Source organism: Gorilla gorilla, chromosome 7, assembly GCF_029281585.2.
Source record: "Gorilla gorilla gorilla isolate KB3781 chromosome 7, NHGRI_mGorGor1-v2.1_pri, whole genome shotgun sequence".
Taxonomy (NCBI): Eukaryota; Metazoa; Chordata; class Mammalia; order Primates; family Hominidae; genus Gorilla; species Gorilla gorilla.
The window spans coordinates 107,028,235-107,041,474 of record NC_073231.2 but is presented as its reverse complement, the minus strand read 5'-3'; the positions used below and the strand labels follow the sequence as shown (position 1 = coordinate 107,041,474).

At 39.8% G+C, this 13,240-nt stretch overlaps 1 protein-coding gene across 5 annotated transcripts; it reads left to right on the top strand.

Annotated features, from left to right (window-relative positions):
* The first annotated feature begins 1,568 nt into the window (after positions 1 to 1,568).
* Positions 1,569 to 11,600, top strand: ZNF706 (zinc finger protein 706). Of its 5 annotated transcripts, none has more exons than XM_063709416.1 (4): positions 1,569 to 1,628; positions 6,897 to 7,033; positions 8,554 to 8,661; positions 9,407 to 11,600. In XM_063709416.1, the coding sequence occupies exons 2-3, from the start codon at positions 6,899 to 6,901 to the stop codon at positions 8,647 to 8,649; spliced, it is 231 nt and encodes a 76-aa protein (XP_063565486.1). In that variant the 5' UTR covers positions 1,569 to 1,628; positions 6,897 to 6,898; the 3' UTR covers positions 8,650 to 8,661; positions 9,407 to 11,600. The 5 variants fall into 5 exon arrangements, with proteins under 5 accessions (XP_063565486.1, XP_030869705.1, XP_030869704.1 ...); XM_031013845.3 differs by lacking the exon at positions 1,569 to 1,628 and adding an exon at positions 2,637 to 2,784; XM_031013844.3 differs by lacking the exon at positions 1,569 to 1,628 and adding an exon at positions 2,993 to 3,203.
* Positions 11,601 to 13,240: the final 1,640 nt, after the last annotated feature.

The window sequence follows — 13,240 nt, the reverse complement described above, 5'->3', positions numbered from 1 at the left end:
TAGGTTGCATGTGTGAGAAATCTCAACAAGCAGAAGCGAGTGGAAGAGAAAGAGCTGGTAAAAAATAAATAAATAAAAATAAATCCATTTCTGTTCTAAGTTTATTGTTGCCATTATTGCTGTTGCTATTATTTGCCACTAAACATTTGTCAGAATAGTCTGTTTATTGGGAAAATAATACGTTGATTAATCACCAATTCTTTCATCCCCCCAAATCCTACATGAATACAAATAAACAAATAAGCCTTTCAGGTCTTTAGAGAAGCATTTTAATCTGATTGCGATTTTGGATAGAAAATAGGCACATGTTTATTGCATCTTAACCTTGGGTAATTGTCTAAAGGCAGAAGAAGAAAAACAGTCAGGAGAGTTACTGTAGCATTCACAATTAAAGCCAGCAATGTGTATAAAAATGCTTCTAAGGAGTTCATATCACATTTGCTGTCACATTTCTATAACATAAGTAGGACACCAGCTGGTAGTAATGCTAATTCATCCGCCTTTCATTTACTGAGTGTCACTTCACAGATGTTGAATCTTATCCATTCCTTGTTTTTTTTTTTTTCAAATTCCCTAACCATCACATAAAGTTACCATTATGCCATATCCTCTAGGCAGTGGTTCTCAATCAGGGGAGACTTTGACCCCCTGAGAACATTTCACAATGTCTGGAGACATTTTTAGTTGTCACAACTGGAGATGAGGTGCTACTTGGATAAGCAGGTAGGAGACAGGGATGTTGCTAAACATCCTACAATCCCCAGGGCTCACAGAGCCCCATAATAAAGAATCATCCAGCCCAAATTTCAACGGTGCTGAGATTAAGAAACACTACCTATGAGGGTAAGTTACATGATAAGTACATGAACTTTCTGGGGGCAAAGTCAATAGCTTTCACCAAATTCTCAAAGGAGTTATGACTCAAAAACTTAAGAAACACTAGCTTGAATACATATTTCATCTAGGCCATGGTAAAGAGTGACATATTAACCTACTTCACAATAGGAGTCACCTCTTTAGTTAAGAAGACATATCTCTGCCACACAAATTTCACTGTCCCTTTCCACTGTCTACTGTCATTCATGGCTAGATAAACACAGATCTTTGAAGTTCCCATTTCTAGGGCCAACAAGTACCCATCCCTCTATCAGCCAGATTAACACAACCATTAGGGTTACAGTGACTATTAGTGACTAAGCTAGAGCTTCATGATATGTCAATTTAAAAGCTGCTTTCTTCAGACATACTCGGTTCATTTGATCAATATCCATTTATTCAATGTCTACTATGTTTAACATACTGCATATTCCCTGATGAAAATAATCTTACAATCTAGGACTAGAGAGTAATTTAAAACTGCAAGAAGGAAGTCAGAGCATAAAAAGTGAAGGTGAGAGAAGCTGAAATGAGGATGAAGAGGGAGAACTGAACACCCGGATCACTGCATGCCATGTTTCATTTCGTATTTTTCTCCACTCAAATGCAATAGGCAGCTAACTCCTTCCTGGCTAGTTTAAACAATTCTGTGGTATCTATAGCCCAGTCCAAGTCATTTGGGATACATTAATATTCAGCCAACATTTCCTGGGCACTGCCACGCAAACTTGGGAAACGGCACTACAGGCAAGGTGAGAACAGCCAATGCAAACGCTTTTTTTTTTTTTTTCTCCTTTGTCACTAGTAGTTCTAATTATAAACGAATGTGGCGGGGGTCGGGGGTAAGTATGCACAATAAAGCTGATGTCTAAAGTACTGTTTCCAGATATTCAGCAATTTTAATCATGGTTATAATCGCCATTGCTCTTGTCAGATATTGAAAGTTTGCTGCCATTGCCTGTAAATGGAGAGAGCGCGCGCAAAGAACTTTAACCATTCCCCGAAGGATTAGCAACTCAGTACCGTATATTGTTAGCAGTCAAACTAAACCCCTCGGGGAAGCCTGGCCAGCAATTTTTTTTTCTTTTTTTGTTTTTTTTTTTTTTAGGCAGGGTCTCACTCAGTCGCCCAGGATGGAGTGCAGTGGCGCGATCTCGGCTTACCGCAACCTTCACCTCCTGGCCTCAAGCGATTCTCCCACCTCAGCCTCCCGAGTAGCTGGGACTACAGGCGCGGGCCACCATGCTCCACTATTTATTTTACTTTATTTTATTTTATTTTTGTGGAGACGTGGGTCTCGCTATGTACTCAGGCTGGTCTGGAACTCCTGGGCTCAAGTGATCCTCCTGCCTTGGGCTTCCAAAGCGCTGAGATTACAGGCGTGAGCCACCGCGCCCGGCCTAGCCAGCAATTTTTAATACGACTTAGGCTTGAATCTTGAACTCACTAAAAGCCCCCAGCTTGGGAAAACACCTGGGGTTTCCATGGGAGTGAGGTAAAGGGCGGCTGGTGAAAGAACAAAGGCTGTGCGTCCGCGTTCAGAGCCGCTGGGCCGCCGGGCTCGCTGGGAGCCGGGGCAGCGGTGTCCTGGGTGGCGGAGCTCCGGGAATGTGACTCAGCCACCGCGGCCCCGCGATCCTCTCCCGGGCCAGCGCCTCAGTCGGTGCTGAGGAGGGCGGCGCCGAGACGGGCGCGTCAGCCTGGGAGGAGCGGGAAAAGGGGCGCAGCGCCTGAGGCCCGGCCGCCGCCCGAGTGGATGAGCGAGCGAGCGACTTGTGAAACACGCCGCGGCCCGGTCACCAACCAGGACCGGGATCACGTGGCTCCCAGGGCTGGGTGAAGAAGCCGCCCGGACCGAGCGCGCCGGAGAGGAGGGGTGCCTGGGGACAGAAGGCGACGTCCCCTGAAGTTTGTGTCAGCCAGGGCCCGCCCCCTCGCGCTTATGTAATAGGGGCGCGCTGCCATTGGCCCGCGCGACCAGCCAGGGCGCAGGCGTGCGAGCGGGGTGGGGGCCAGAAGGAGGCAGCCGCAGAAAGGCACATGGGCGGGGCTGCGAGGAGCAGGCGGGGCGGGGGCGCCGAGGAGAGCGGCGCGGCGTGCGCGGGCACGAGGCGTAGTGGCCTCCCCTAAGGCTGAGGCGGCGGCGGGCGCGCGGCGGCGGCGGGCGTGTGAGGCTGTTGTGCTCCCGGCTCTCGTGTTTCCCCTCCTGAGCGGGTGGAGGAGGCTCAAGCGGCGCTGGGCGCGCTCCCCCTTCCTTTCCCTCCGGCGTCCTCTCCCGGCCCTCTCGCGCTGCACTGTCTCTCCGACGCAAGACTGTCCCGGCCCGGGTGAGCGGCAGCGGGGGCGGTGCTGACGCCGCGGGACGCCCGGGAAACGGGGCGGGGGCCGGCCAGCGGGGGGCGGTGGGGACCGTGGGACTCGCCGCGGGTCGCGAGGGGTCGCGGGGGGCGGCAGGGCCCGGCCCGGGGCGGGCCGCGGGAAGGGGGTGAGTTCGGGCGCCTGCCAGGCCCTGCAGGTGGCCGGGTCGCAGGCCAGCCGCGGAAGCGGAGCGGTAACCTTACCCCGGCGACAGCCGCCGGTCGGCTGCCAGAGTGTGGCGCTCCCGGTGGACGCAGGGGCCGGGTTTCGGGCAGTCTCGGCCTCCAGGAGGCGCGTCTTGGTCCAGGGTCCGTGAGGACTGACTAGATGGGGGCTGCGTGGCCTTTGGTGGCAGGGAGGAGGAGGGGGTCTCCGAGGCGGGAGAGGCGGGTTTGGGAAGGAAGGTGCGCCAGGCTGAAGCTGGGGTCGGAGAAGTGTTGGGTGGAGACCTCACTCTGGGTGCGTTCCTCCTCTCCTCTCCCCAAAACGATGGTGTTAAAAGCTAGGGTCAGGATGTGGAGCGCTGCCTGGGCCTCTTCCTTTCCGATGGTTATGGAGAATGAGCCTACTTCCTGGACCCAAAATCCTTTTCTTCTGTTACTCATTTGTGTTGGTTTTAAAAGGAGCTTTGGGGCAGAGCTTACTTGTTGCCTCCTACGAGAGCGCCTCATTTTAGAACTCGTTTCTTCCACTACTTCCCTCTTTGCAGCCCCCTCGGAAAACCACACTGAGAGTTGCATTAAAAACCAGCATGTAGGTATTTGTAAGTGACTTTTTCCCTCCAGTTTGCCGCATTTAATCAAGGAGCGGTTGTAGCTGCCTACGATTTTGTAGAAAATTGTGTTGGCTTGAGAGCAAGTCCTAAGTTGAGCTGTCCAAAAGCAGGTGGTTGGTTCGTTTGAATTTCTGCTTTCAGAAAGGAAATCGATGGGGCGTGTTGTCAGAAGTTAGGGGCCTACCTCATGCATTTAGCTTATTTTATTCCATTTCCTTTACCTGGTGTTAAGTTTTCTGTCTTCAGAATAAGAACAAGTGACTACTGTCTTTATTAAGTCTCTTCAGTCTTTTTGGTTGCTGTTTGGTGACAATGGAAAATGGGTTGAATCTATTGTGTAGTGTTATATTTTAGGGAAAGTCCTAAGTGCAAAAGTTAAAAATAATTTTGTGTGTCTAATGACATTGCTTTGTACGAGTCACAACATGGAAATATCAAAATAGCTAGTAACTTCTAGAAAGCAAAGGAACTTCTGAAATTAGTGGCTTACCATTTTTGAAGATTTTTTTTTAACATAAAACAAGATTTCCCACAAAATCAGTGTATTAAGATACATAAAATACATTGTGTCGAAGAGTTAAGATGTGTGAGAAGACTGGCTATTTTGTTACAAGGTCCTGATAGTAAGACATTGAGACAAAAAACCTTGCAAAACATTGGTATACATAAAGGCTGATCACGTGACTACTGTCGTCCAAATAATACATTAAGTATTCAAACCTGTTTCCATGGGAATAGGTTTGTAAGCTTGCGGTAACATCGGACTTAAATACACTTTTTTAAAAAATGTGCCATTTGGCTTAGAATTAATAATTTTTTTTTAAAGCAAAAATGGAAGCTTAGTCTTCAAGGACTGATAACAGCTGGTAATATTTACCATTGTTTGGTGGGAATGGGGTTCTCATATTAGGCTAGCACGCTAAACATTTTCAATTACGAAAATGTATTAGGCTCGTATGCTAGCCTAATATAAAAACCCCGTATTTCCTCAGTTGAAATAGTCAGCTGACTATCCTGAAAAGCATTGACCCTCTTTTATATTTTATCTGACTTTCAGTTCATTTTTTTAATGCTAGTGGGAACTTCTCCAATCAGTGTATTTTTTTAGTTTCCTTTTTTGGGGAACAGGAGGAGCTCAGTAATTTTTATGAAATGCTTTGACCTCATATCCATTAACTAATTATGGTCCTAGTCAGAAGAAGCTAGCACCCTTCCCTGGTGAAGCTGATACAAATCCATTGTATGTTCCTGTCCTGCAATGATTTACATTCAGTTACAGTACTAGTCAAAACTATATATGTATGAATTCTACTTAGGATCCAATTTTGATATATTTAAAAAGCAATTGAGACTCATGATAGACTTTATGAGCAGGTTTAACTTGTGTGGTCGAATAAAAGCCTTTAATTTAAATGGAAAAGTAAAAGTAACTTTTTTCAGTGACTTGATTTTTTTTTGTTTTAATCCATTTGGGTTCACGTCAGATCATCAGTAACAAAAAGTGGTATCTTTCAGCTTTGTAAAAGAACCCTCTTAACCAAGTTCATTCCCTCAAATGGGAACTAACGTCTAGAGAGCAAGGAAACTTCTGGAATTAGTGGCTTGCTGATAATCTCATTTTATAATTTGTTCAGCAATCCAGCAAGACCAACTTTTTAAAAAAATTAATAACAGTAGTTTTATGAAAACTAAGAGAACAGTTTCCACCTATTTCTGAGGTCTCCTTTAGAAGGAGTAACAGACAGCTTTTATTTCTCTTAAAGTTATAAAAATCACAATCGCAAGTCACAATGAATACTGGGAAGGGAAATTACTTTTGCAGAGTGATCAAGTAAATGATAGCGGGGGCTAAATTTTTTTAGTAAACTTGTGAAGATTACATACAGTAAAGTGCATAAATCTTGAGTGTACAGTTCAATGAATTTTTATAAGTAAACACACTTGATTCAAGAACATTTTCAGAACCCCATAAGTCCCCTTCATGTCCTGTCTTCCCAGTCATTACCCATAACCCCCAAAGTGACCCCTTTCACTATAGATTAGCTTTGCCTGTTTTGAACTTTAAATAATGTATATTCCCCACAACTCGGTTCTTTCCTTTAACATTGAGATACAACCAAGTTGTTACTTGTAACAATTTTTTGTTTGTGTGTTTGTTTATTTATTTTTGAGACCAGAGTCTCACTGTTGCCCAGGCTGGAGTGCAGTGGTGCCATCACGCGTCACTGCAACCTCCGCCTCCTGGATTCAAGCAGTTCTCCACCTCAGCCTCCCAAGTAGTTGGAATTACAGGTGCCTACCACCATGCCTGCCTAATTTTTTTTTTTTTTTTTTTTTTTTTTTTTTGTATTTTTAGTAGAGACAGGGTTTCACCATCTTGGCCAGGCTGGTCTTGAACTCCTGACCTCATGATCCACCCGCCTTGGCCTTCCAAAGTGCTGGGATTACAGGCGTGAGCCACCGCGCCTGGCCACAATTTTTTACATGCTGGGTAGTATTCCGTTGTATAAATACTATAAAAATATGTATACAAGTTGTGCATCTGTGTTACTATTGATGGGCATTCAGATTTTTTCCAGTTTTGGAATGGGCACTCAGAACATTTTGTACATGTCTTGGTGTACATAACATTTGTATTTCTATTGGGTATATACCAAGAGTGGAATTGCTGGCTCATAGAATAAACAGCTACCAACTAGTTTTCCACAGGGTTGTGTCAATTGATACTTTTGTAGCATTTATATGTGGGAATTTTAATACCTATACATTTTTATTTGCCAGATATTTCTATAAAACTTAAGGCTTCAATTCTAAGAACGTTCTTATGCTTTGATTACTCTGTATTAGAGTAAATAAGCCACTCTAATGCTTCACCTTCTGTTTTTAGATATGGCTCGTGGACAGCAGAAAATTCAGTCTCAGCAGAAAAATGCCAAAAAGCAAGCTGGACAAAAGAAGAAACAAGGACATGACCAAAAGGCTGCTGCCAAAGCTGCCTTAATATATACCTGCACTGTCTGTAGGGTAAGGGGAATTGAATTGAAAGATACAGCTCTCCCGTGGGCAGTTTTGGTTTGAATAGATTAAAATTTTGAAACCATGGCAAAATAGATGCTTTACGTGAAATAGTAGATTTGAGAGCTGATTATTTTAGGTATCTATTTTCATTCACCCTTTCAACAAATATTTTTTGAATGGCTCCTGTGGCCAGGCAAAAATCTCTAGGTGCTGGGAAAAAAGAGTGAACAAAACAAAATTGCTTTCCTCATATAAAATAAAGATGTCTTCATAAGGGCATATAATACACTTCACTAGCATATCATATAACTCTACACTCTTATAGCTATATAATATGCTAGTAAATATACCTCTAGTTATATAATTGGTTTTTTCTTCACTAAATTTATAATTAGGATGTCTGTAAAACCATATAGAGTATAATCACGTTGAGAGCTTTTCCTAGAATTAATGTGTTGTATTAGATTTGAAGAACTGTAATAATAGCTACTTTTGAGTGCTTACCATATGCCACACATAGAGCCAGGTGTTTTACATGTATTCACCTATTTAATCCACATAACAACCCTATAAGATAAAGTACTTTTATTGTCCTCATTTTACAGAAGAGTAAACTGACTCATGGAAATTAAACAATTTGTGTGGGGTCTCCCAGCTGGTTAGTAGAAGAGCTGGAATCTGAACTCAGGCAGTTCAGCTCCAGAGTCCACCCTCTGGACCACTACTGTACTGCCTCTCAAAGAAGTACTTCTGAAATTCCAAATCAGAGCCTCTTGCCTGTTTGTTTAAGCTCATTACCCTTGAAGTTAGTGAGTGGCAGTACCAAAGGAAACCATAGTGGAGTTAGTACACTACATATACACTCAAAATAATGAAATTGAGCAGCTTGTGATTGTTTGGAAAGAGGCAGGGGGCAAATTTTAATCAGCTAGTAATGAAGAAATACCTTAATCTAAATGTGCTAGAGTAGTTACACATATTTAAAAACTCAAAACCACAGACTTTTATTTCATATTTTGTGTAATTTAATGGGTTAAGAATAAATAATTGAAGGTTCTTGCCAAGGGAAGTCAGTATAGTATAGTATAGTATAGTATTTGAGAGGTCGCATGTCTAGTACTAAGTTAAAATAAGGTCTTGGGCAAATTAAACTCTGGGTTTTAGTTTCCTTATCAGGTAAAATGAGGATGCTAGTAGGAGCTAAAGATTACTTTGAAGGTTCTGTGGGAATTAAGGTAACATGCTTAATATAATAAGGGTTCAGTAAATGTTACCTATTGTTTGCTGTTAATCAGATAAGCAGAATACATTCTATGTGACCTACCTTTCTTTATAGGTGAAATGTGGGAATGTTAGGAATTTCTTTACCACAAAGTCCCTCTTCATATGCCAGTCACTAAGTTGTAGGAATTTAAAGGTGTTTTTGGGATAATTGTCTATCCTGAGAAGGTTCAGGATTCTAAAAAGTAACACGTTTTTATTTCATAAATAAAGTCTAGCTCTCTTTTGCACAATTTTTTTGTTAGACACAAATGCCAGACCCTAAGACCTTCAAGCAGCACTTTGAGAGCAAGCATCCTAAGACTCCACTTCCTCCAGAATTAGCTGATGTTCAGGCATAAGGTTGTTTACAGGTAACTCACCTCTTTTTCTATTGGTTTGTTAATGTCAGGGTTGTATACAGGACCAAAAGTGTCTTCACTTATTGTGAAATTAATTTCTGCCTTCTGAGATTTTATTGCTTCCCCTTTTTAAGTTAATGTGTAATTGAAAAGTCCCTTTTTCTCAGACTATTTCCTTTCAATGCCTTTGAAACATCCAAATTTTTACTACTGTAGCCAAAAATGGGGAGATGAGTACATGCTAGCCATCTCTGATCAAAGAATGGAAGGAACTTATCAGTTTAAAGAAAATAGTGATTACAAAGTTATTTGAGAGTTTCCCTCTAAAAACAATGTACACCAATGTTCCTGAGCACCTCTTTACAATTAGTTTACTTATAGTACTTAGCAGAGGTTCTTTTTTTTTCTCCCCCAACCTATCCCCTTAGCAAAGCTTCTGAGTATTAAAATATAGGCCAAAATGTAGATATGTGCTATATAAATTTGTTTATAAATTTGTTGGTTGAAAGTTATCACTTTACACATTACATTTGGTTGGATTTTTTCCCCCTAAATAGTGGAGTTGGTGGTGGGTGTGTTGTGTGTTTCAGAATTCTTTCTTTTTAAAATAAATTCTTCAAAGTTCTGTATATAAAGTCCAGTTGACAAGTTTACCAGATATTATCTTCATAGTGTTTCTTCTTAGTTATTTGAAATGCATATAAGTTGCATTTGTGCAATGGTAACATTCATTGAAAATTTTGCTTATGTTTTATAGGTGAATTCACGACACCTTTGACTCTTCTACTGTCTCAGACCTTAGGTAACATACCTGCAGCTGCTTTTCTAACAAACTGTTGATCAGCAAAAATAAAGGGGCTACAGAAACACTCATTTTTATGCTGTTCCCTTTTGGGCTTCATGCAAAGACAATTCTGTGTAAATGTACAGTTGACTCTGATTTGGAAATATGAAAATCAGTCCATCCTTGTTATAAAAAATTTTTTTACAATTGTAATTATATTGATGTTCATATTGTGTAAAATAACTCATTTAATAAAATAGTACTTTGATTTACGACATCACAGGATAAATGGTTTTAGAAATTCTATTCTAACTTTCCACATTATTTGCCTTATAAAAATCTAATGAATTCATCAGCTAGAGTTGCAAGTGCAATTCTTATATCCCTTTCTCTGCTCAGTGGCAGGTTCCTTAGTTAAACTAGAGCAGACTCATTCATTAAAATTGTGCATACGATTTTATGGGCAGCTGATGATCTAGGTGAAAAATGACTTATCTGCTGCCTTAGTATATTGCGGTTATGTGTCATTGTACCCCTCTGATCATTTCCTGTGTTTGAGTTGGAATATTTAAAATTGCAGTATGACCTGGCTCTAACTGCCAGTCAGGTGTACCCTGTAGATAACTGATAGCTTCCTAAAAGCGGTTGGATTGTCAGTGAGCCCTTCTGAAAGGTTAGGTTCTGATATATATGCTGTAATGAAATAATCATTAAGCCTATTGTTTAATGCAAAATATGGAACAAATGTGAACTGGTAAAGGTCGATCTTGATACTATATTCTTTGAAAATTCTTAAAGTTCTTTAATTTGAAATTGAAACATTAATTTTTGAGGTTTTTGGAAGTTACTATTTGGCCATTTTTACAAATGGATTTTGCATTAACAGGAAGATTGGAATGACTTGTGGCTGGATTAATTCCCAGAACCCTCTCACTCCTTTCTTTTGTAAGTGAGTTGTTGATTTTAGGAGTTTGCTTTGTGCTGTTACCTAAAATCGGAGACTGGTGTACAGTATGACTTCCATCTGAACTTGAAAAGTATTAAAATGGGTCAATATTCACATTCTTTTAGATCTCAGGATGGGAAAATGGGTTTGTTCAGATGGATATGGTAAATCTTACCCAATTAAGGAAGGCTAATTTTAGAGTTCTTCTAATTTGCTTGTGTCAGCTCTTAACTTGTAAAACTGCTGTTAACTCGGTTTAAATTTTTAAATTAATATAATAGGAAGAACACTAAAATACTTACTGGTAACTGCTTAGAGCCATTTATCTGATCCTGTGGATTACAGAATGCATTCCCTCTTCTGCTGTAACTTATCATTGCTTTGTTTTGTAGCTCTGCATATTTTGCCCACCTTGTCTTCCCTGTAAGTTTAAGACGTTTCCAAGGAAAGGCTTCAGGGCTGATAGTTTCTTAGCAATTCCTATTCTTATGCCCGTACTTTAAAATAGTCCTTTTATTTTGTGTATTTAATTTCCTAAGTTTCAGATGTAATATCTGTTGTTTCCTAACATGTTGATTACCAGAACGTTAGAATTTTACCTAATTTCTTGTGGATATTGCAGAAGTTCTGGTTAAATCACAACTTAAAAGTTTTTAAAAGTGCTTTGAGCATATGTATGTTTATGTTTAGTGACAAATCTTATAAAACCATTCACAAGTTTTGGGTTTTTTTTTTTTTTCGTTTGTTTTAGTGACTAATTCAGGATGAAAGTTTTTTTGTTCTTGTATTTAACCCTTTTTTATAAGCAGCTGAAGACACCATATTTAACACTATATCTCAGTGATAGGGAAATAGCTGCATTGATCTTACATGAGCATATTCATCCTTATACTTCATGAGGGGATTATTAGTACAATCCCCATTTTACTGTGTTTGAGTTAAAAACCAAACATCCCTGTAATTTAATTTGAAGATTCTTTAACAGATTGCAGCAAAGTTCATTATAAAACTGTTATGGTGTCTTCAAAGACTTGATAAAATACACTGAGAGAGAATTGGTCCATTTGTATGCTATATTTCTATTACTTGCCAAAAGGAATGGGGTTAAGATTAAACTTGTTTCCATTCTCTTCACGTGGATATACATCCCCATGTTTAACTGACACACTGGGGGCTCAGTTGTGTGCTGTAATGTCTTATTAAAGAAGATATTAAAGAAAACTAAACTAGTCTAATTTCTTCTACATTTTAAGAGGTTTTTATATTCCCACTTTTTTTTTTCTCCTTTCTGAGCTTAGAATTGGCTCTTAAGTATAGGTTGGTAGATCTGAGGGTAGCAAGAGATTTCTTTCATTTCTCGTTGTTTTCCCTGCAGTCTTTCCCTTTTTGAGGTCTGTAGAATACTTGGGTGGAAAAAAACGTGTCATTTTGAAACCTTACTATATAGAATAAGTGTGGATTGTTGGAAAGGGGGAAGTGATTGGCTATTAACATAAAAATACAATTATGAAAAATACTTAGGTCAGTTAATTGAATTGGCTGGGTAAGTCCTTGATGATATTGTAAAATTTGAAATTTTAGTTTTATATTAAAGATACTATATAGGTAATTAATGACATCATAATTCAAACCTGAGATGCGGCATAAGATAGAATTTATCAACATTACTATTTTACCTAGGAAAACCCATGTTTTTAATTTTCATTAATATATGTAATGTGGCCAGGTGCAGTGGCTCACGCCTGTAATCGCAGCACTTTGGGAGGCTGAGGTGGATGGATCACTTGAGGTCAGGAGTTCGAGACCAGCCTGGCCAACATGGCAAGACCCCATCTCTACTAAAAATACAAAAATTAGCTGGGCCTAGTAGCACATGCTTATAATCCCAGCTACTCAGGAAGCTCAGGCAGGAGAATGGCTTGAACCCGGGAGGCGGAGGTTACAGTGAGCCAAGATCTTACCACTTGCACTTCAGCCTGGGCAACAGAGTGAGACTCTGTCTCTCTCTCTCTCTCTCTCTCTATATATATATATATAATATACTGTACCTATTTTTAAAGGTGGATAAAGGCCTTTTTCTATAACACAGTGATCAAACACAGTCCAAACTATAATTGAAATACTATATTTAAACTACTCAGTCTGAATTAATTCATTTGTACTAGATTTCTGGTTTTTTGGAAAGTGTTTGGTTTAGTTTTGGTCAGAGTACTTTTTTGGTCATGTACTTTTTAACAGTATATGGCAATGAAGATCAACACCAGGGAGTTGTGTTTACTGTGACTTTACATTCTGAAATAGTTTAGGCTACCTTAATTTTATTTATTGTAAAAGTTTCAGAAAAATCTTAAGAGCCTTCAGTTTGTAGGTTTAATGAAAACATCTGTCTACTTAACAAAGGAAATAGACTTTTTTAAATAAAAGTTCAACCTGTCATTTTTAATTGTAGATTGCCATGTTAAATTGAAAATATTTTTTATTTTAAATGTTGTTTTGATAAGTTTTTTTTACCGAGGTATCCTTTTTTTTTTTCTTTTTTTTTTTTTTTGAGTAGCCATTTTTTAGCTTCTATTCTTTGAATACCGTATGGCTCCAAATTTAAAATCTGCACATTCAGAGACAGACTTTGGTCATTTCTTTATATTCACATGGGGATATCTTCAGTATGAAGTAATTGTTAATTCTATCATTAACTAATATTATTTGAGGGTTGTAGGGAGGAAGAATATCTTTATCCCAGATCTTTCTAGGATGAACTCTTTGAATGAGAAGTTTAAGTCACTAAGGTATTTATTGAAAATCATATATGTGAAGTTGCATTGTGAGCTGTAAAGTATTATATAAAAGCAATGTATTATACA